Source organism: Perca fluviatilis, chromosome 15 (genome assembly GCF_010015445.1).
Source record: "Perca fluviatilis chromosome 15, GENO_Pfluv_1.0, whole genome shotgun sequence".
Taxonomy (NCBI): Eukaryota; Metazoa; Chordata; class Actinopteri; order Perciformes; family Percidae; genus Perca; species Perca fluviatilis.
In genome coordinates this window covers 20,228,478-20,247,766 of record NC_053126.1, presented here as the reverse complement: position 1 = coordinate 20,247,766, position 19,289 = coordinate 20,228,478, and the positions used below count along the sequence as shown (strand labels likewise).

Genomic DNA, 19,289 nt, shown 5'->3' with positions numbered 1-19,289 from the left:
TCTCTCTGTCTCGCACACATTCCTGTGCAATCCCTGCTGTTGATAAAATGCCTGAAAGGCTGAATGCAGAGAGACACAGTGCAGCATATCGTTGGGCCTCTTTGCAAAAATGTAAACATGATGAGAACACAAAGCAAAAATGTGCATTTGATATTGAGATGCGACATAGACAAAATAAGATGCCGGATTTGATCATCTGAATTGAAGATCAGTTGAACAGCGGCCCCTGCTTAACCCCTGTGGCCCCTGTCGCACACAGTGACAGGGGTTCCCTCCTGCCTCTTTAGCCTATTTACTGGGGGCCAAGTGTGTGACGAAGGGGGCCCCTCACCTCTGAACTTTGAACCTGATTCAAACCTCGTCTCGCAGCCTTCAGGCCGATCCTGCAGACAAGTCTGCATTTCGGAACAAGACCTGACTTGTTCTTCATTCCTCCTATGTGCTGGGAATCACCTTAACACGAAGCCCCTCATGTACAGTATCGGATAATATTTGTCCTGCATAGGAACAACACACGTTCACACGCACACACACACACACACACACACACACACACACACACACACACACACACACACACACACACACACACACACACACACACACACAAAGAAGCACTGACGCAGGCCAGACCATCAACTGGCTGAATCTAATTAGTTCATCTGTTTCTGAGAGAGGCTTTGTTTCACAACATACCACCCAGTGCCTGCGAGTCAGACGCCACATGAAACGCATCCAGCTGAGACACAAGAGAGGACGAGTGCTGCATTAGGAGAAGATGACTGGGTACGAGATCTGACACTTTGCTGGACAGGTAAACTTCATGTCCAGCTAATGTGTTGAAAAGAGGGGGAACAGAGAGATAAGAGCAAATAAAAGTATAGGGGAACCCCTTAATATGCATGTATGGTATTCAAATATTCACTAATTAACTTATTTGTTTTTACTTCTACAACTAACAGCTCTAAAGAAAGGCAGAAATCAGGCCATCAGGGCGTTGTTCTTATAAAGTTCAGTCAGTTAAGTGGGATGCCACCTCAGTGTTTAGTGCCACACCAATCTCTGGCCCTTATCTTACTTTACATAAAGATTATCCCAATTCAACATATTTTAAATAACTGGGAAATTTAAAAACAAACAAACAGTGGTATTGGATCTGTACTTGCTATCAGAAGATGATTTAAGGTATTGATTGAGAAAAGGTTGGTTTGATGCAATTTCCATCAGAGAAAATCACAGAACATACCATCAACTTCTTATAGCCAGCATCCATTTGTCACATTTTGTGCTCTTTTAGTAGCATGATTAAATGGTTCAGTAAACTAAACAAAAACTAATTACCCCGTTCAACCGACCCACCCACCGCCGGGTCAATCATGATTTTTCCAACTTTAAAGCTACTTTAGAAGGAATAAAAGGGGGAAAATGGATTTGAAGGTGTTGAGTATGGTGTAACTGAACTTTTAATAAGCTATTCCCATTAATACAAAAATAGAATCATGATAATTAAATTCACAGAACTGCAATGCAATAATTATATGTAAAAACTAAATGTATTCAATCAATAGAGTCAATTTTGAGTCAGAGACGCAAACCAACTGACTGGGGGATCAATAAAGAGGCATAAGCAACAGAAACACACCTGCTTAGCAGAGCTGCACTACGGCAGCCGCTCCCATCTCACCACAGTAAACAAGGTCAATGATGATGACGGATTTACTTCGCCCACCTATACACACACCATGTTTGTACGGTATCAAGGACTTCCTCTTGCAAACATAATAGGAGAAGGACAAATCAGACGCTCCATGGAGCTGGCTTCAAAACAAAAACCATCTGACCATTTAAGTATGATGTAAACATACTGGAGTGCCTATATTTGTGAACACCTGTGCACGGCCGTGTGTGATTTTAGTGTGTCCACACACACACACACACACACACACACACACACACACACACACACACACACACACACACACACACACACACACACACACACACACACACACACACACACACACACACACACACACACACACACACAAACACACACACACACGTATTTTCTAGCCCTCTTTCCCTTAAGTGGCTTTGCCACTTGTCAGGCTGTCATTGTAAATAACAACCTGTTCTTAATGACTTGCCTGTAAAAATAAAGGTGAAATAAAAAAAAATAAAAACCAGGTTAATGATTGTGGATGCGAGGTGTGAGCGATGGTGCAGCTGTCGTCTCAAGGCCCAGAGCTGAGGAATGCAGCAGGGGTGACGGAGGTGTAAAGGTGTGAGAGATGTTTTAATGGTATTAACGGACTGCTGCAGGGCACTCCGTAACACACACTTTACTGTCGTGCTCTCTGTGTCCACTGTGTAGATTCACCCACTGCACTGACGCAGCTAAAGACAGTATGTAGTATCATGTTTTGGGTATGTCGCACATTTAGCCAGGAAAAACTGCATGTGCCAATACTGTTTGATTCTTCAGGGTAGTGTCCCACAATGCAATGCACAACAGGCTGGCTTTTGGTGAACTTTCCCAACTCAAAATTTTGAAAAAGTTCTCCATAGCTGCAGCACGAGTAACTTTTTTTGTCACATGACTTCTGCATCACTTTCTGTTATAAAAAGGGTACAAAAGGGTACATTACAGTAATGTCTTCTATACTAAATCACAAAAATTTGAGAAAAGTAAAGAGAAAAAGCAGAATATTGTGTTGCAGAATATTTCTTTCTTTTTGTCTGTCCTCACAACTACTCAGGTTCATCTGTAGCTCTTGGCCCGCAGGTTAGAAAACACCAGTATACAGCATTGAAGTGGGATACAATGTACGAAGAATCACATAAATTCCCAGCATTGCAGTATTGTCTGTGCTATGTGCCTACTACGTGGTGAAACCATCTGCTAATGATCACAGGAATACTTTCCTCTGCAGCATCATACAGCTGCTTTCAGTTAACGTTGCCTTTGACCAGGAGCTGATCCTGGACCTGCTGACTGGATGGGGCCTCAGTGGTCTGAGGTCTGCAACGTTTCTGAGGTGGTTGTCCTGTGATCAGCTGGCGCTCAGACTAGAAAGACAGTCTGTGGATTGGCCAAAGCCTCTGTCTGAAGTTTGGCTTTTGATTATTAGGAAGCTATTAGCTGGGCTGTAGAGAGCAAAGGCCACGGATCAGCAAAAAATAAAAAACACTTTGTGATCGATCGTGTGCAAGTCATGTCTGGATACACTCAGGAGACTGCACGATAATGCTGCGTTAGTCTGCAGTGTATCAGAGGCAAACTGGTGCATGTGACACACGGACAAAAAAAAGAGGCTTTAACATCGACCGGTTCAAGATTTTCATATAAGCGCTCTCATGTTTCCCATCATATAACTCCGGCATCACGTGGCACAATGCAGCATTAGACATCATGCTCGTCCTGCCCTCTGCCCCACCCTGCCTCTATTGATCTCAACCACAAACCCTGCACTGCTACATTAGAGCAGGCCTGCTAACAACATTGAACTAGTCCCACTGGACATCATCATAACTGCTCAACACTCTCACGCCTTCCTGTCTCTGCGCCCAAATGCTGAACCAACACAGAAAGCCCAATTTACTTTGTGTCTCATTGCGGCAAATTTAACATTTAATCAGATTACAGTAATTTTGCATCTCACTGTTGGGCTTTATCGCTTCATCTAAATGACTTAGCGTTCAATCACATGCCAGATGTGTTCCTGGATGTACTCATTTGCACATCAAGAGGATAATTTAGTTTTCCGTACAATAAAACAGCTATCATGAAGATAAACTCCTCTCTTTGGCCAAAGAGAAGTAAAATGACATGCAGAGAGAGAAAGAAGCCCGGCTAAATGAGAGCTTGGGGTCGGCAAAAAGAAACATAAACAGTTTAGAGAGAGTTAGACTGGAGGATATCAGACACTTTGAATGCAGTTTAATGACATCTTGTTCATTAAGGTGACAGTTTTGTGGGCACAGCAGTTGTTATACATTTACTACAAAGTGTTTTACGACAAAGCTATACGTAACAAGCCTCAAATTGAAAAGATAAAAGTGAATTTAATGTGTCTGAAGGAACATTCACAGTTCTGTTACAGCAAAATACAACCAGAGAGGTTAAATGAAAGCATGCTGGAGGGGATAAACTCAACCACAACAGACAGAAAGGGAGCAAAGGTAGGTAGAAAATGGGGGAAATTCATGAGCAAAACCCCCCACAAATGTGGTAATAGCAGAGAATCATAAAGGTAAGAGAGACACTGGCAAATATAACTCATAACCCTGTCAAACACACAAACGCTACACTACAGCAAAGGTCCAAAGCAAATATCTCAGCAACTCCCTGGCTGACACATCCTCATCACACACACACACACACACACACACACACACACACACACACACACACACACACTTTCAGCAAAGGAAACACCATAAAACAACACAAATTCACAGGAACTGGGTTTATCTAACTTTTTTTCAGAAGCGGTTAAGGATGGGATCCATCTGTATAACCTATGATACAGTTATGAAAGGAGTTTCTTTCTACTGGTGGTTGTAAAGTCTTGTGATTGACTTAAAGGTCATACTTTTCCCATCTTCTCATTTACGGTTATATCATCACTTAAGAAACACCCACCTGCATGTTTAGCACTATTGATGGCTTGTTTGTGTGCGTAAAAACAGTTAAAACAAGTGATGGAAGTCCACTAGCCAATGAACTGAATAATTTGCTTGATTAATAGTAAAAATCAACTAAAGAAGAAGTGATCGACACTCTCCAAACACCCACCGCTGTTTGGGACGTCCCGTCTCTATTGACAGGCTGTCCGCCTCCTGGTGCAGCAAGAGGCGGACAAAAGAGTGAAGCAACCCGGGCGTTAAATGGGACTCTAGATCACTTTGGTGAAGCAGCCGCTAAATTCATTCGGCTGCGCACCATTTGCCCTCAACAATAGTGGACAAAAGCTGCAGAAAAACACTGATCAAACACTTGTTTTCAGTACAGTATGTCACTGAGTGTGTGTGTGTACACAGTGGCTATGTAAACTAGTGTTAATCCTCTTAGGAAATCACGCTCTCTGACCAGCAGTACCGCGCTGCACTTCAGCCTGTCCAAACACAATATCGTCCGGGTATCAATATAATTATAAACAAGCAGCTCCTTGTACTTACGTGGTTCTCAGAGTAGGGTGGTATTCCAACAAGGCAAAAAGCAACTCCATTCATTGGACAACAGAAATTGTTCGGCTGCAACAAGGAGAGGCAGATTTGTTGCTGCACGAGCGGTGAACAGAACTGAAGCTGCTCCGAGAGTAACAATGCTGCGGTCAAACACAAACTTATATGTTCAACACGTATCCAGCTTCCTTCCTTCTAAAAAACCCACTCTGTTCCCGTTGTTTCGGGCCTTTCAATGTGCTAACCCCCTCCTCATCCTCTTCTTTTTCTTCTTCCGCCAGACCGCATCAGTTGTACAGAACTAAATCCCTCTGCGCTCCTCGGCCCCATGCTCGGCCCTGCCTGGAAACGCTCTGCAGTGGCGTCAGGAAGTCAGGAGACTCTGCCTTCAAAGTAAAGTCCTGAGAGGGAATGTGTCCAAATTTCAACAAAAAATGGTGGAATGTAACAAGCACATTTACTCAAGTACTGCACTTTTCGTACAATTTTGAGGTACTTAACTTGAGTACATCAATTTTATGCTGCTTTATAATTCTACTCCACTACATTTTGGAAGCCATTTTTACTCCACAACATTTTTATGATAACATGAGTTAATTAGTTACTTTGCGGATTCAGATTCACTTTAAAAAAAATAAAATAAAAAATAAAAAAATAAAAATAAAAAAAAGAGTGCCTTAGTCTACACCTTTATGGTGGAAATTCATACCGGAATTACTAGAGTTGTATTGTAGTTAATTTGACATTCTGGGAATTGAAGGTAGTCAAAATAGAGGAGGGTGCGTTGGGTAAATCTGTGCGCTCCGCCCTGCAGACCCGCAGCGTGCGGGCTCCCTCTGGCTGTGCCAAGACATTTGTGTGCAGGACGGGAGGGGTCTCTGATGCCACCAACACAGTAAGTAAAGTAAGGGTTTGAAAAGAAAAAGAAAAAAAACAGCAAAGCGTTTTAAAAAAAATAATTCTGGCACTGGAAATAAGTTTATCGTTTTTTTTAACCATATACTAAAGTATGTAGGACAAATTAATCAAGTTTAACTAAAGTTTAACTAACAAATCTGTCACCTGATTAACTGTAAAACTACCACTACTGCAGTGTGATAATATTTAAGTAGAAGTTCCGCATTCCAAAGTATTATCAGTACTTACTTAAGTAAGTAAGTAAGTAAAGTTTATTTATATAGTACTTTTTAAAGCTAAAAATCTTCATAATATATTATGAAGCACTTTTTATTTAATAAAATGAAATACAATAAATAAAAGACATAAGAATACAACTAACTGCCATAAAAACCCCAAAGCCTGTTTGAAGGAAAGTATCAGTTTATAAAAAGTAGAAGTACTCACGCAGGCGCAATCCAAGTTATAAATCCACATTATTATATGCCCAATATTGGAAGAGGCGTTATAAGCAGCATATTAATGTTAAATAACTTGTATATACAAATTACATCTACTATATAACAATGCATCATAATGTATATATGCTCATTATAGGTTTTTGAAATTTTTATCTGAAACAGGTATCACATAGATGTAGGGAAGTAAAGAGTACAATATTTCCCTCTGAAATGTAGTGAATGATGAAGTAGCAAAAAATTGTACTTAAGTATAGCACTTAGGCACTTAGTATAGCCTACTTAGGGTCCTTCAAAGATTTTGGAATCTCAAATGATTAAATTGTATTTATGTTGTAAAAAGGGAAGTGAAAGAGCAACTGCAGGCCGCAACTAATGATTATTTTAATTATCGATTCATTTGCAGATTATTTTCTCAATTAATTGTTTGGTCTATAAAGCCAAAAATCTTCACTTTACTTTCAAAAACAAATATTCACATTTGAGAAGAAACAACCAGTGAATTTCTGGCATATTTGCTTAAGACATTACTTAAGCAATGAATCGGTTATAAAAATAGGTCTGACAGTTTGAATCACTTTATAGTAGCACTGAAAAGCTACCTCATAATCCTGATGTACTGTAAAAGTAGTAAACCACAGGTTTATTAAATGGGATGCATTACACTGCATGGAAAATCTCACAGCCTAAATATAAATCAGTGTTACTAACAAAAGGCCACAAGTCCTGATTTACAACAGGGATGGGCTCAACAAAGCATAATGAAAGTTTAACTCATTGACAGATAGCTGAATTCCTTCCACACCCAGACATAATAGACTATAATTCATACATTCTCGGAAAACTTGTATTTATAGCCCCTTTGGCTGCAGATAAATACTGTGAATCAATAGGCGTGCAGTGCAGTCAGGAGAAGCTTACTCATCAATAGAACAGGAACTTCGGACTGCTGCCAAGAAGTCAAACTACTTAATCTTACTGTATATATGCTCCACGGTAGCTGTGGCCTTCATTATGTGTAGGAGGTGTTAATATTAGCTTTAGTCCAGATGAAGGAAAAACAAGGAAACAAGATAAAAATGTGGAGACATGGTGCTGTGATGGCTTAAAGCTGGAGGAGGCCCATGTGGCTACTATTACTCTGAGGGGTGCAAGTATCAGAGAGCCACTTCAAAAGCCTGCCTGCAGACTGGAGTCATAGGGGGGGAAAGGCAGCTTTTGGGAGCCTTCCCACGCCAAGAGCTGCAGCAGCCAATTTAGCCTCCATCTCAACGTGTCTCCTATGTCTGCTCACGCTCTCTCCACGGCATCCAACCTCCGCCTCTGGCCCGCTCAGAGACACCCAATACCCCAGCCAAAGGCTTACAGAGGACACTCTCCGAAAGTCCTAGTCATGACTTTCACTCATCTCCAATTTAAGACGGATAATTAACATACGTGACCCCCCAGGTTACTCGTATAGTGCAGCCAAAGTAGTTTCTGTGAGCACACGGCTGGTTGGAAATCCACCGTGGCAAAGTGAGAGGCCAGAGAAGCTTAGCAGCAGTATCCTGGTCTTAAGGTGAGAGGGCAGGGCAGATGGTCTCTGAGAAAAGGGAGGGTGATGAGGCAGGCAATGGGGGTCACAGAGCTTGCTTTTTTTGTGGGGAGATCAAGGAGCGTGAGGGCTGTCCCAGCTGGACTTTTTCTGTATCTTGTCTGACCTTGAATCTGGATCTTTCTCTGCAGCCTATTTCTGCAGTCCATGTGTTTTCTATTATATTATAAATCACTCTGTGCCCTGACACTTTTCTGTGGGAAGAATGATCCGATGTTAGTGAACCCCTACTGTTTGAGGTCTGTCCACATCTTATCCCAGATTGCACACAGATACACACTCACGCTACGCATCAATTTGCCTGTCAGACGAGCAAAATGGGCTTTCTATTATTGCTGTTCTGTTGGTCGGCTGAGACTGAGAGGTGCGGAGAGGAGGAAGATTTGTGTGTTTGAGGTGCCATGTGTCATATCTGAGCGGGAACGCATATTTCAAAATGCTGATTTGGAAATTCAAAGTAAGGAGCTGTAATTCTATCCAAATCTAGCCATTAAAGAAGTGGCTTTTATCTGACATACTGCACTTGATGGCTCTCTCTTCCCTGTGCTGCGTCTCTGGGTCAGCCTTAGTCACTGACACACAGCCTCAGGCCCAGTGATTGACTGAGTAAGCCCAGATCTGAATGTGATGTGAGGCGACACGCCCCAATCTTTTCCCCTCGAGGGCCGGCTGGAGACGAGCAGGGAGCATCCAGAGACTTCCCCTCGGTCATTACATAATCACACACAGCCTGGCGCCTTGTAGTACAAACCCATAAACAACCATCATCCTATTTGCTCGCTTGACCGCTCACCCCTGACTCCCACCTCCCCTCCGCTGGCTTGGCTCGGCAAGTGGTCCCACTGTGCTGCTGAGGCTGTGGAGGCGAGGGGAGGGATGGAGGGAGTGGTGGGGTGGGGTGGCATCCCCTGTCATCCTCCGTACCATTCTAGGGCACTTTGCAGAGCGTGGCATGCTACAATGAATTTTGGCCACTCCATTTATTTCAACTTTACCCCCCTCTAGGTCTCTTTCTGCCCTCCTCATTCTTTCATATCTCCTCTGGTTCACTCCACTTCCCTCAAGTTATTGGGTCTGTCCTTTCAGTAAATGTCCGTCACCCATCTCTGCACACACATACTTTCAGTCTGAGGAGTGTAGTTGCCAGATCTTTTCAACATCATTTACTTTAAGCCTCTCCGGAGTGTGTATACTACAGGTCACACTATCCCTCTACTTGATACAGTTGCATTTAATGAAGGTGCTTTGACGGTTTTCCTACTGCCAAGAGCCAAAAAGACACAATGTACAAGTCCTCTCTCTCGCTCTCTCTCTCTCAGCTGATTTAATATAAAGAGTAACCTTCTTTCTGTCCACGTCTCAAATGTACTAAGAAGATTATCCATGTCTGGGCCTGATAGCGTGAAATGGGTCCAGTGAGTGCTCAGTCAGAGTCAGGAGCCAGAGAAATGTGGACTATGAGCTTATAGGAATATATGTTCACTTATGTTCAAGCTCAACAAGTAACGTTCAGCTGCTTATTGCAAAGCATGTATGAACACATACATGACGGTAACTGGTGATTGAGATGTGGATACAGAGGATGAGCGAGGGAGAGGTTTGGATATTTGTGTACTTGTGAATGAGATGTGGATATGTGAGTGATTCTGCTGTACGTCTCACACTCTGTCTGCCTTTGGCTGCCTGTTGACAGAGAGGCTCCTGTGGCACTCCTTTGAAGGGGGGGTTGTGGGAAGGTTGAGAGGGGGTTAGGGTTAGAGCCGTAAATTCCCCCCTTTCTCCGAGACAGGAGGAGTCCTCTTTGTCTGGCTGGACAACTGGCACGAGGGGAAGAAACAGCTGACTGGGCAGCACAGACAAGCTTTGTCACTGTACTCTACAGACATATTGAAACTTGATTGAAATGTTGAGTTTTCACGTAAAAAAGTTAAGAATTGAGTTTGAACTGCGGCCTTTGCTCAGGCCCATCACACATCGCTCTATCTCTTGTCCTGTTTCAACCAATAAAAGATACGATTTTGACAATGCTTTTAAGAATGACTGATTTTTGAGTGTTAAGTACTTCATTTCATGGCCACACAATTTCAATGTTGCAGTGTTCCCACCAAAGCTTTATTTCTGGTGAAGTGGAAACCACATTTATGTCAGGTTTTGGATGTATTTTTCCCACAATTTTGGGTCATCATTGGTTTCTTCAATTTCCCTGTAATATGAAAATTAAATGGAAACTTGCTTGAGTTGTGTAATTCAGTCAACACAGTCTGCATTTATTATCTTTGAATGCTAATGCAGTTTAAGTGCAGCTTAATTTCATAAATCTGCACTGCACAGCAATAATGTAGCGTTGATGAAACTGCAATGAGTTACACAACTCAAGCCGGCTTCAAGGTTCAAGCAGAAACCAATAGAGGTCTGGAACACTAGAAAAAAAAGACACTGTTTACAAAATGATAAGCTGTGATGTAAAGTACACATGATTTAAAGTCACTGGCTTCTGATCTGTGCAAGAAATTAAAGACAATAAAACTGATTTCTGTTGTTTTTTGTAACTATGGTCAAGTAGGAACCCTTTATCATATTGTCTAAAGATGACTTGTAGGTCTAGTTTTTAATAATCAGCAAAAGGCCAATACTGCAGTCTAACCCTTGTTTGTCTCTACACTTTGTCTTGTGTGTCATCTCTGTTCCTCAGCTGACCTGCTGACCCCTCTTCTCCCCCCGCCTCGTCCCACACTACATTTCATCCTAATCCCCCTTCTCTCTTGCAGCTGCTTTGCTCACTCTTCTGCAGGCCGCAGTAACTCAGACAGAATACAACTATGAGCCCGTGGGCAGGACTGGTTGCTGTATGGTTGCAGAGACAGGTTTAAGTTGGAGCTCTGGCTGTTGGAGAGGACGTTCGTCTGGTCAGGATACTGGAGAGAGTGACTCATTTTAGCCCTGTTTCCACTGGTTTTCATCACTGATACATGCATCTGTATCAACACCTACTCATTGGTAAAGTTTTACTGGGTTTTATGTATGTAAGCCTATTGTCAAAACAGTTCCAAGGCAGTTTAAGTTCTTTCTTCCTGTACAATCTGATACACTATCGCATCCCAAACATGAACTGCTGAGCCTCCACTTCATGCAGTTTTCTTTAGGCCTTAACATGGCGAGAGCTGATTAGAACAGCCATGTGGCAGTGTTTGAGATAAAGGAACAAAGAGAAGGAAGTACCCCGAGTCTAACAACTACAGTAGTGGATGTTAAGGTGTCACCGTTTGCACAAATGACCACTGATTCAACTCCCCAAAGTCTCCAGACTGTCTCGATCAATCTATTCTTCAAAGCTCTAGACAACCACAACAAGTGAATCACATCCAGGGTATTCCACTGTTTCCATAAATGTTAGTTGTTACTATAAATCCTTGGCACACATTCAGCAGAGGACATCTGCTGGAGGACATCCCTGTAGTAGCCCCCTCACCCCTCCACCTTTTATTTTTCCCTTATCCTTTTCTATGAGACAGAGAGGGAAAATAAACAGGAGTTCCAGTAGCAGCACCACAAGCTTCCTTCCTGCTGCCTGTCACTTCATAGAGCCTGAATGCAGCCTCTTTACCTTTCACAGCTCCACTTCCTGCCTCGAGCATCACTTCCTGCGGCACAGTGGGGGAGACAATGGAAATGAGCTCTAAAGATAAAATAAGTCCTCATGTCACATTCGGGAACCAGTTCATTTGATATCTGCAAAAAACAGTTTACATCAGATTTTCTTGCTGGTCACTGATGAGTCAGGAACGTCCTAACAAAAAATTAGAATGACATAGCCTATTATTAGAGTAGCTGGCATGTTCCCCGAAGCCTGACTACTGTATAAATACACAAACAATTGACGTTTGAAAGATTTGGTAATTGGAAAAACCTTTCAACTTGATTTGATCACACATCCTAAAACTTGTTGGATGTTTCTGGGTGGCTATTTCACTTTAATTCAGTTAAATAGATAATTTTGCTGTTACTTGAAGCTTCAGCTGTAATAAATGTTGTTTTTCCTTCATTCCAAACAGCAGAATTGAGACTTGGTCCACTAATTAAATCTCCTGCCCTGTCTGATATGTATTGATACGATTCATGCTGCCTTCTTTGCCAATTCTTTCTATAAAAAATAAGTTTTTAATTTAAAAAAACCTTAACCCTAAACCTAAACTGCAGTCTAAACATAATTACACAAATTACAGCCGTCCAAAAAGAGCACAAAAAGCAGACACAGTTGAATCATTTTCATAATGGAGCACACATGTTTATTACATAACTCATTTAAATATTCAGGCATCCTCTTGTATAAAGATTTTAAAAAAAGACTCTATGGTCAACGTCAGAACTCCTGAGCATTTGTGGTACAACAAAAGCTTTGAGCCACACCTCTTACAGTACATACATTAAACTGAATAATCCTTTATGTTCGAGGGGGATCATATCCTAATCCAAGCTTTTCCCCAGCCTTAAAACTCAGAGATAAGTTTGTCTAGACATGGCCTTAAAGCAGGGTGTTCTCCTTTTGGAGGACAGAATGCTTTGACAGATTGTTAACCTTCAGAAAGGTCCCTCTTTTCATCCAGCCAACCATCAGTTCGATACATTCATTCCACACGTCCTAAATGCTGTTGTCAGTCTCATCAAATTGTAATTTTAGTGTTAGAATTTAAGATTGAGTCTAAATCATAGACGGAGATAAGAACAGAGTGAACAAAAGACTGGCATTGCTCACCTCTAAAGCCTTTAAATATTGGGTACGCACACATAGATATATACTGAATTTAAAAGGAATGCACTCACAGAAACATGTAAGAAATAAAGCAAAGATGACAATTTAAATATATATTTAAATATATTTTAATTAGTGTAGATTCATATAAGGGTTTGAGAAAGTGTAAAATGATATTCTGTGAGTGAGGACATTGTTTTTGTGAGTAGACAAACATTAATAGACCACAAAATGTTGCTACTGTGATCAAGAGCGTGAGAGGTCACCAAGCCAGAGAGGATTATATATTTCCCATGTGGAATCAACATAAATGTGCACTCTCATCAACAGCAAAACAAACTTATTATTGTAGGTAGAATTCTGTAAAAAGAACACCATCTGTTCCTTTGCAGAGATTTCCCTAAATAGATAATCCTCCATCCCCCTGAAAACATAGAAATTGAGCTACAGTTGCGTTTGGAGGCCACAAGGGGGCTCAGTATAGTACTGGCTTGACAAGGCGGGGCAACGGTGGAGAGAATGAAAAGCTGTCCTCAGATACAGCTTTTTCAGATACAGTTTTATATTTTATCCCCAATCCCCATCAGTGGGATTTAGCAGGATTTATGGTATGATACTGATGCGACCTGAGCCCAAAATATGGCTGAAATATGTGGCTGACTGAGCAATATTTAAAGGAACAGTCTGTTCTGTTCTGGATGTGTGAGTGAGTGCTTTAACACATAGTCATCAGGGTTCGGGTTAGGATCAATGTGGTGATTTATTGAGAGGGGAAACAGGGAGATGTCACACAGAGGAGTGATGACACCCAAACCAGGATGAAATGTCTTTAAATTCATAACATAATTTATTGTTGTGTTTGGAAATAGGCCAAGAGAGGTCAGTGGCTCGCTAAGCGTGCAGTTCATTATTGATATGCAGCTGTGGTAGCCACTGTAGGGCATCTCTGTTTAATTATCAAAGTAATGAAACAGAAGGCATCAGCTGCACAGCTGTTCATTCCAGACTGACATTCTAACACAAAAACTGGACACTGAAGTTGAGACTCAAGACGTGAAAAGGAGGTCGGAAAACTGATAACAAGAAATAGAAACAGATTGCCAGGGTCATAAATTGAAATCAAAAATAAGTCAAACTGAGCACTGCACATGCCAAACAAGCCCATTAGCTTAAACTGGACCAACTCAGTAGCAAAAAGCCTCCTAATTGGATGCTACTGATGAAACTCATCCTTCTGTTTTATTCCATTTACCCCTGCTCATCCTGTGTCATCAGCCCGCAGATCCCTGACATGGCTGGACTGATGCAAAGTGCTGCTGACAGGAAGGGCTTTAACCACACGGGCTAACCTTTGACCCCTGCAGGAGCACCCCCACCACCCTGCCATCTGCATTCATTCATTGCTCGCCACTCAAATGCATTTAGGTTGAGGTCCAAAGTAGTGGTCCTGAGCTGAACAGGAGCTAGTTACTTCCTTGAGATGGGTGTCCTAGTTTTCTTTCACAGGACAATTTGCCTATTGTCTGCCTGAAGGCATTTACCATTTATATCACACGCATGACAATCCAATAGAGCCTGAATTAATAACATGAACCCTGAATGATGAAAAACATCTTCTTATACTTGAAATTATGCACTTTGGGAAAATAATATAATAAGTTTGAGGAGTATATATATATATATATATATATATATATATATATATAGAGAGAGAGAGAGAGAGAGAGAGAGAGATTGCATCCACACCATGTCCCACAAATGTCCCCAGAGTCCTCTGCATGTTTCCCTCATCATATACAAAACCAGCTTCAAAACTCTCACTTTAATTTAGATGCAAATACGCATACACAGTTCATTCTATTAGAGTCTCTCAGTTTTTACCGCTCAGGACAATAGAACAAGAAATTCCTAAGAGTCCAGAGATTGAAAAGGCATAGGCAGGGGGCTTTGGGGTGACATGGGTGGGGCGTTAGATTAGACCACCTGTTCCACCATGAGGCTTTTCCTTTATCCTTCCCTCTTTCACACTTGTTGTCGTTCACATTCCCTCTCACTATCTCTTAATGAGACTCTTTCTTCTCTCTCACACACACACACACACACACATACACACACACAAACCTTTACTCTCATAAAATATCTCTCTCCACGGCTGCTTCGCTCTGAGCTAATTTTGACTCCTTTCCAGTTCAGTCACATCTGTGGGAAACAGACAAAACTATTTGCAAGATAACTCTGGCTGAGAGCCACAGGGACTCACACACACTCGTATACACATAGTACAGTTAGACATACGTCGCCTTGCCGCCCAAACGGAGCCTCCAGAGAGTCGTGGTTAGACATAGCATAAACACAGCAGCGTCACCACTGTCCACATCACTGAGGCTCATCTGGCAGTATCAGGGATTTCCTCCATTGTAGTGAAACACTTGTCTAAGTACAGCAGTCAGGAATTATAAGGTTCACTGAGAGCAATAAAGTAAGAAGTTTGCAGACAACATTATCCCTGAAAGTTTCTCTTTTCTTTTATGATCAGGCAGCAGGATAGCAGGCTGTGGTCAGGATACTCCAAACCCAGAGTTCACTGGGCAGCAGTCACCGCAGCCCTGCTCAGGTCTGCCTTAGTGGCTATTGATCGGAAAGTACTAATGATTTAAACTGATTTGCAGTGAGCCAGGCATTTAATCGTCCTTGGGCAAGTGTTTTTTCGCAATGAGAACTCTCCTGGTGTCAGTCAGTGTGTTTTATATAAACGTATAAAACCAGACACCTCCACTGAGGATGACTTACATCAGAGCAAAGCGTGGAGTGTGGCATTACTCACGTGCAGAAGAATGCAGCGCAGACAGACTCTGAGAGAAAGAGGTGTCCCACTGCTGCCCTTGATTCACTCTCACAGACACTTTATGTAACCAGTCTTTTCCTGCTCCTCACTGAGCCACTGCCCTCCTTATCATTTGAACATGTGTGTGTCTGTCCTTGCATAGAACAGAAAAACGAGGACAAGGGGAATAACAGATGGTGATGTACTGTAAACTTTGCAGCCTTTCCTTGACTATAGTAAACACTACATGCCTCTGTTTACATTCTCACAGCAGTGTTAGTGCTTGTTTACACTGCCAAATGACAGTAGAGCCTTAGACGCTCCTCAGACATACAGTATACTGTATATCCAGAATCATCTTGAAACACCAGGCTGACAGAGGCCTAAAGCAGGAAACACAGAACAGATAAAGCTTCACAGCCAGATCACAAAACGACATACGATACATAGCCAAATGAGGGAACAGGAAGTGCTATAATGATATTTGGCCGTTACATCACAATATGGTCCATCTATTAAAATGACACCGACCCAGCCTTAGCACTGCACCAAGGCCACGCTGTGTCAGCATTTTACAGCATTGCTGTGCAGTCTTATAAATGGTTTTTGTTTCCTGTGAGGTACATGAATACATGATACTGAAAGTGTGTGTGTGTGTGTGTGTTATGTGTGCGTGTGTGTGTCTAAGGCCATGACCTATGTACTCAGACACACCGTGTGTTCTGTGTTATTGCCCGAGGCTTCCCATTTGGTGAAATCAGGTTAAGAACTAGAAAGAAAACACACAAACAAGTAAAAACATGGCGTCCCTACTACAAATATATTCACCAGCACACACACACACACACACACACACACACACAACACACACACACACACACACACACACACACACACACACACACACACAGACACACACACACACACACACACACAGTCTGACCAGCAGTAGTGATGACATCATCTCTGCTATTACTGGGGGGCTAACGTCACCCCGACCTGAGCGAGAGGACACAGACGGGAGGTTCTCCTTATGGACCACATGCATTATTCAGCCAAAGGAAGGGTTGGGCCGGGATGTCTCACCCATGCACCCCTCCTAATAAACCCCTCCTCTTTCTCCTTAACCACAAACCTGATGCTGACAACACTTCCACCTCAGAAGGAGGAGAAGAAGGGAGGGAGGAAGGGGGGGATGAGGTAATCAATGACTAGGACACACACTGGTAGTGCGTTGACTAGGACACACACTGGTAGTGCGTTGAGGACAACGCAGGGGACATATGAGGAGAGTGTCTGTGCTCTCGCCTGCTCTAAAACCATTCATCACACTCAACTACTAGCATCTGGTTGCCTCCAGCTTGGATACAGTGCCTGATAACAGCAGCAGCATCCCACCTCCACACAGAGGCTGTAAAATGGAACAAATATTCAAAAGCAGTCCTTAAACAATCTGTGTTTCTGAAGATGTTTAAAGTGAAAGAGGCAAATTCATCAAGCGTCGTCGTCTCACAGTAAACAAGCTGTGGATGACAGTCTCTGTAAAGGCTGGTGACATGAGTACACAGTGTTACAAAGCAGTGGACACGCTCATCTGAGCCTCTATGAATGAATGAACGCAGACACACGCAGCTCTGGATGGGAACCCTGTTGCATGGTATCCTGTTTCCCGCCTCCATCCTGACTCCTGGCGAGGGTGCCAATTTCTGCATGACATGTTAAGACGGATCATGACCGAGGATGCCTGTTAACCCACCAAACTGAGCCACACCCCTCTTTTTATGCTTCTCTCTCTTTGCTCTCACACAATGTTGCTCTAGTGCCCGGTATCAGAGATAAGCCGGTGATGTTTTCAGCTGTGTCATCTCTCCAGAGGCCTGGCACTTGCTGGTGGCAGCACCTCTGCTGGCCCCCTCCCCCAGGTTGAAACCTAGCTCGCCCGGAGGGAAGTAGAAAACACATCGCAGGATAAGCAGCATGCTGTGCTGTTTGTTTTCGCCTTAAGGGAATGGAAATGGGGATGATGGATGTTATGAATGCTGCTGCTGCTCTGTGTGTTTTGTGTCAGCAAGGTGTGAATGTGAAGCAAACGAGTGGCGGTCCCCTTCACTTCCCCTTCAGTCCCTCCCTTCCTCTCCTCCTCTCCATCCTCACCTGGTCCATGATTTCAGCGAGCCTCCTCCCTCCTCCTGTTCCCAGTCATGGCACAAGATCTCCGGCTACCTGCCTTGTTCCTTCTTCTTTCTTTTTGTTCAGTATTCCCAAAAGCAATTCAATCCTACTGTCCTCACACAGGCGAGGCAGCCTGGCAGCCAACTGCTGCGTCTCTCCACAGAGGCATGGTTCTGTCTCTCCTTGTATCTGACTGTGACAGTCTGATAATCCAACCAAACACTCCTCTCTTGTCCTTTTCTCTGTCTTCTCGTCTTCCCCTCCTGCTCAGGGTGGAGGCTGGAGGGCAAACAGAGCGTGTGTGGTGGATCCTCACCTCTCTCCTTGATAACCACACAGAGAGAAGAGACTCCCGCTCCCCGTATTCGTTCTCAAGCTCTTTCACTCGTTCGCTGTGTAAGCTGGCCCCTTGCCTCGCCTCCCCTCCTTCCCTCCCTCTCTGTCTCCACTTCCCTCCTCTCTTTCCATCTCCCCTCCCCCTCCTGCCACAGCCAAAGAGAGCCACAGCGAGCAAATGAGTGAGGGAGAGAGGAGGGCGGAGGACTGAGATTGGCTGCCGAGGGAGCATGTGACTCCCTGTAGAGGACTGAGGGACCCTCTACCAGCTGTCCAGCTCATGCTTCCCTGAAAACCTCTGTTGCCATTGACAACAGCTGCCGTGCAACACACCAACCACAGATCCCCAGACACAAAGCCATTGGCTGGCAGGATTTATGGCCCACGCCTCCTATTGTGGGGGGGAGCATGTTGGGACGTGTAGTCCAATCTGTAGTAAGGATGGACGGGGTGTTTAAGAGCACACATCACTGTGCCCCTGGGAGGAATGTTTTCGCCTGTGCTCTCCTCTCCGCTGAAATGTTTATGCATCAGTGTAACACTGGCTGAGCTCCAGAGTGAAAGAGAAGGACTGCAGTTCATATCATGAGCATTGAAACTCTGGCATGAACTTGTATAAAACACACACGAGAAGAGGAAAGATCTCGAGGCCCGTGCATTCTTGGTCAGCCAGGAAAAAGACATCCTCTGTCGTTTTCCTCTCGCCCCACTCGGAGGGAAACTCCCTCCCCACAACAACAGGAACTCTACCGCTGAAGGCCATGGCTAAGCATATATAACCCCCCTTCTTCCCTCCCTCTCTCTCTCTCTCTCTCTCTTTTCTTTCCTTGCCTCCTTTTTCTTTATTTGCTCTGTCTCTATCCTCTGTGCCCCCTCTCCCCTCCCCTCTCTCTCCATCTATTGTATTATTACACTCAATCCCCCCCCCCTAAACTCAGACTCATTGGCATTCCAGAAAAGGTTAAAAGAGGTTACAGGTGCCACAGAGGGGAGATGTTATTACAAACTAGCAGCATGTGTCAAGAGTCGCATTGTGCAGCATCAATTTAAAGGATAACTTACACTGGT

At 43.3% G+C, this 19,289-nt stretch overlaps 1 protein-coding gene across 3 annotated transcripts in view; it reads right to left on the bottom strand.

The window, feature by feature from the left end:
• The window catches only part of arhgap23a (Rho GTPase activating protein 23a), a 68,886-nt gene extending 50,586 nt beyond the window's left edge, over window positions 1-18,300 (bottom strand). For 2 of the 3 annotated variants that reach the window (XM_039823992.1, XM_039823995.1), the window contains exon 1: window positions 5,182-5,526. In XM_039823992.1, the coding sequence (XP_039679926.1) occupies window positions 5,182-5,235 (54 nt within the window). In that variant the 5' untranslated portion in view covers window positions 5,236-5,526. Of the gene's footprint in view, window positions 1-5,181; window positions 5,527-17,867 lie in introns of those variants that run through there. The other variant, XM_039823997.1, reaches the window with a different exon arrangement.
• Window positions 18,301-19,289: the final 989 nt, after the last annotated feature.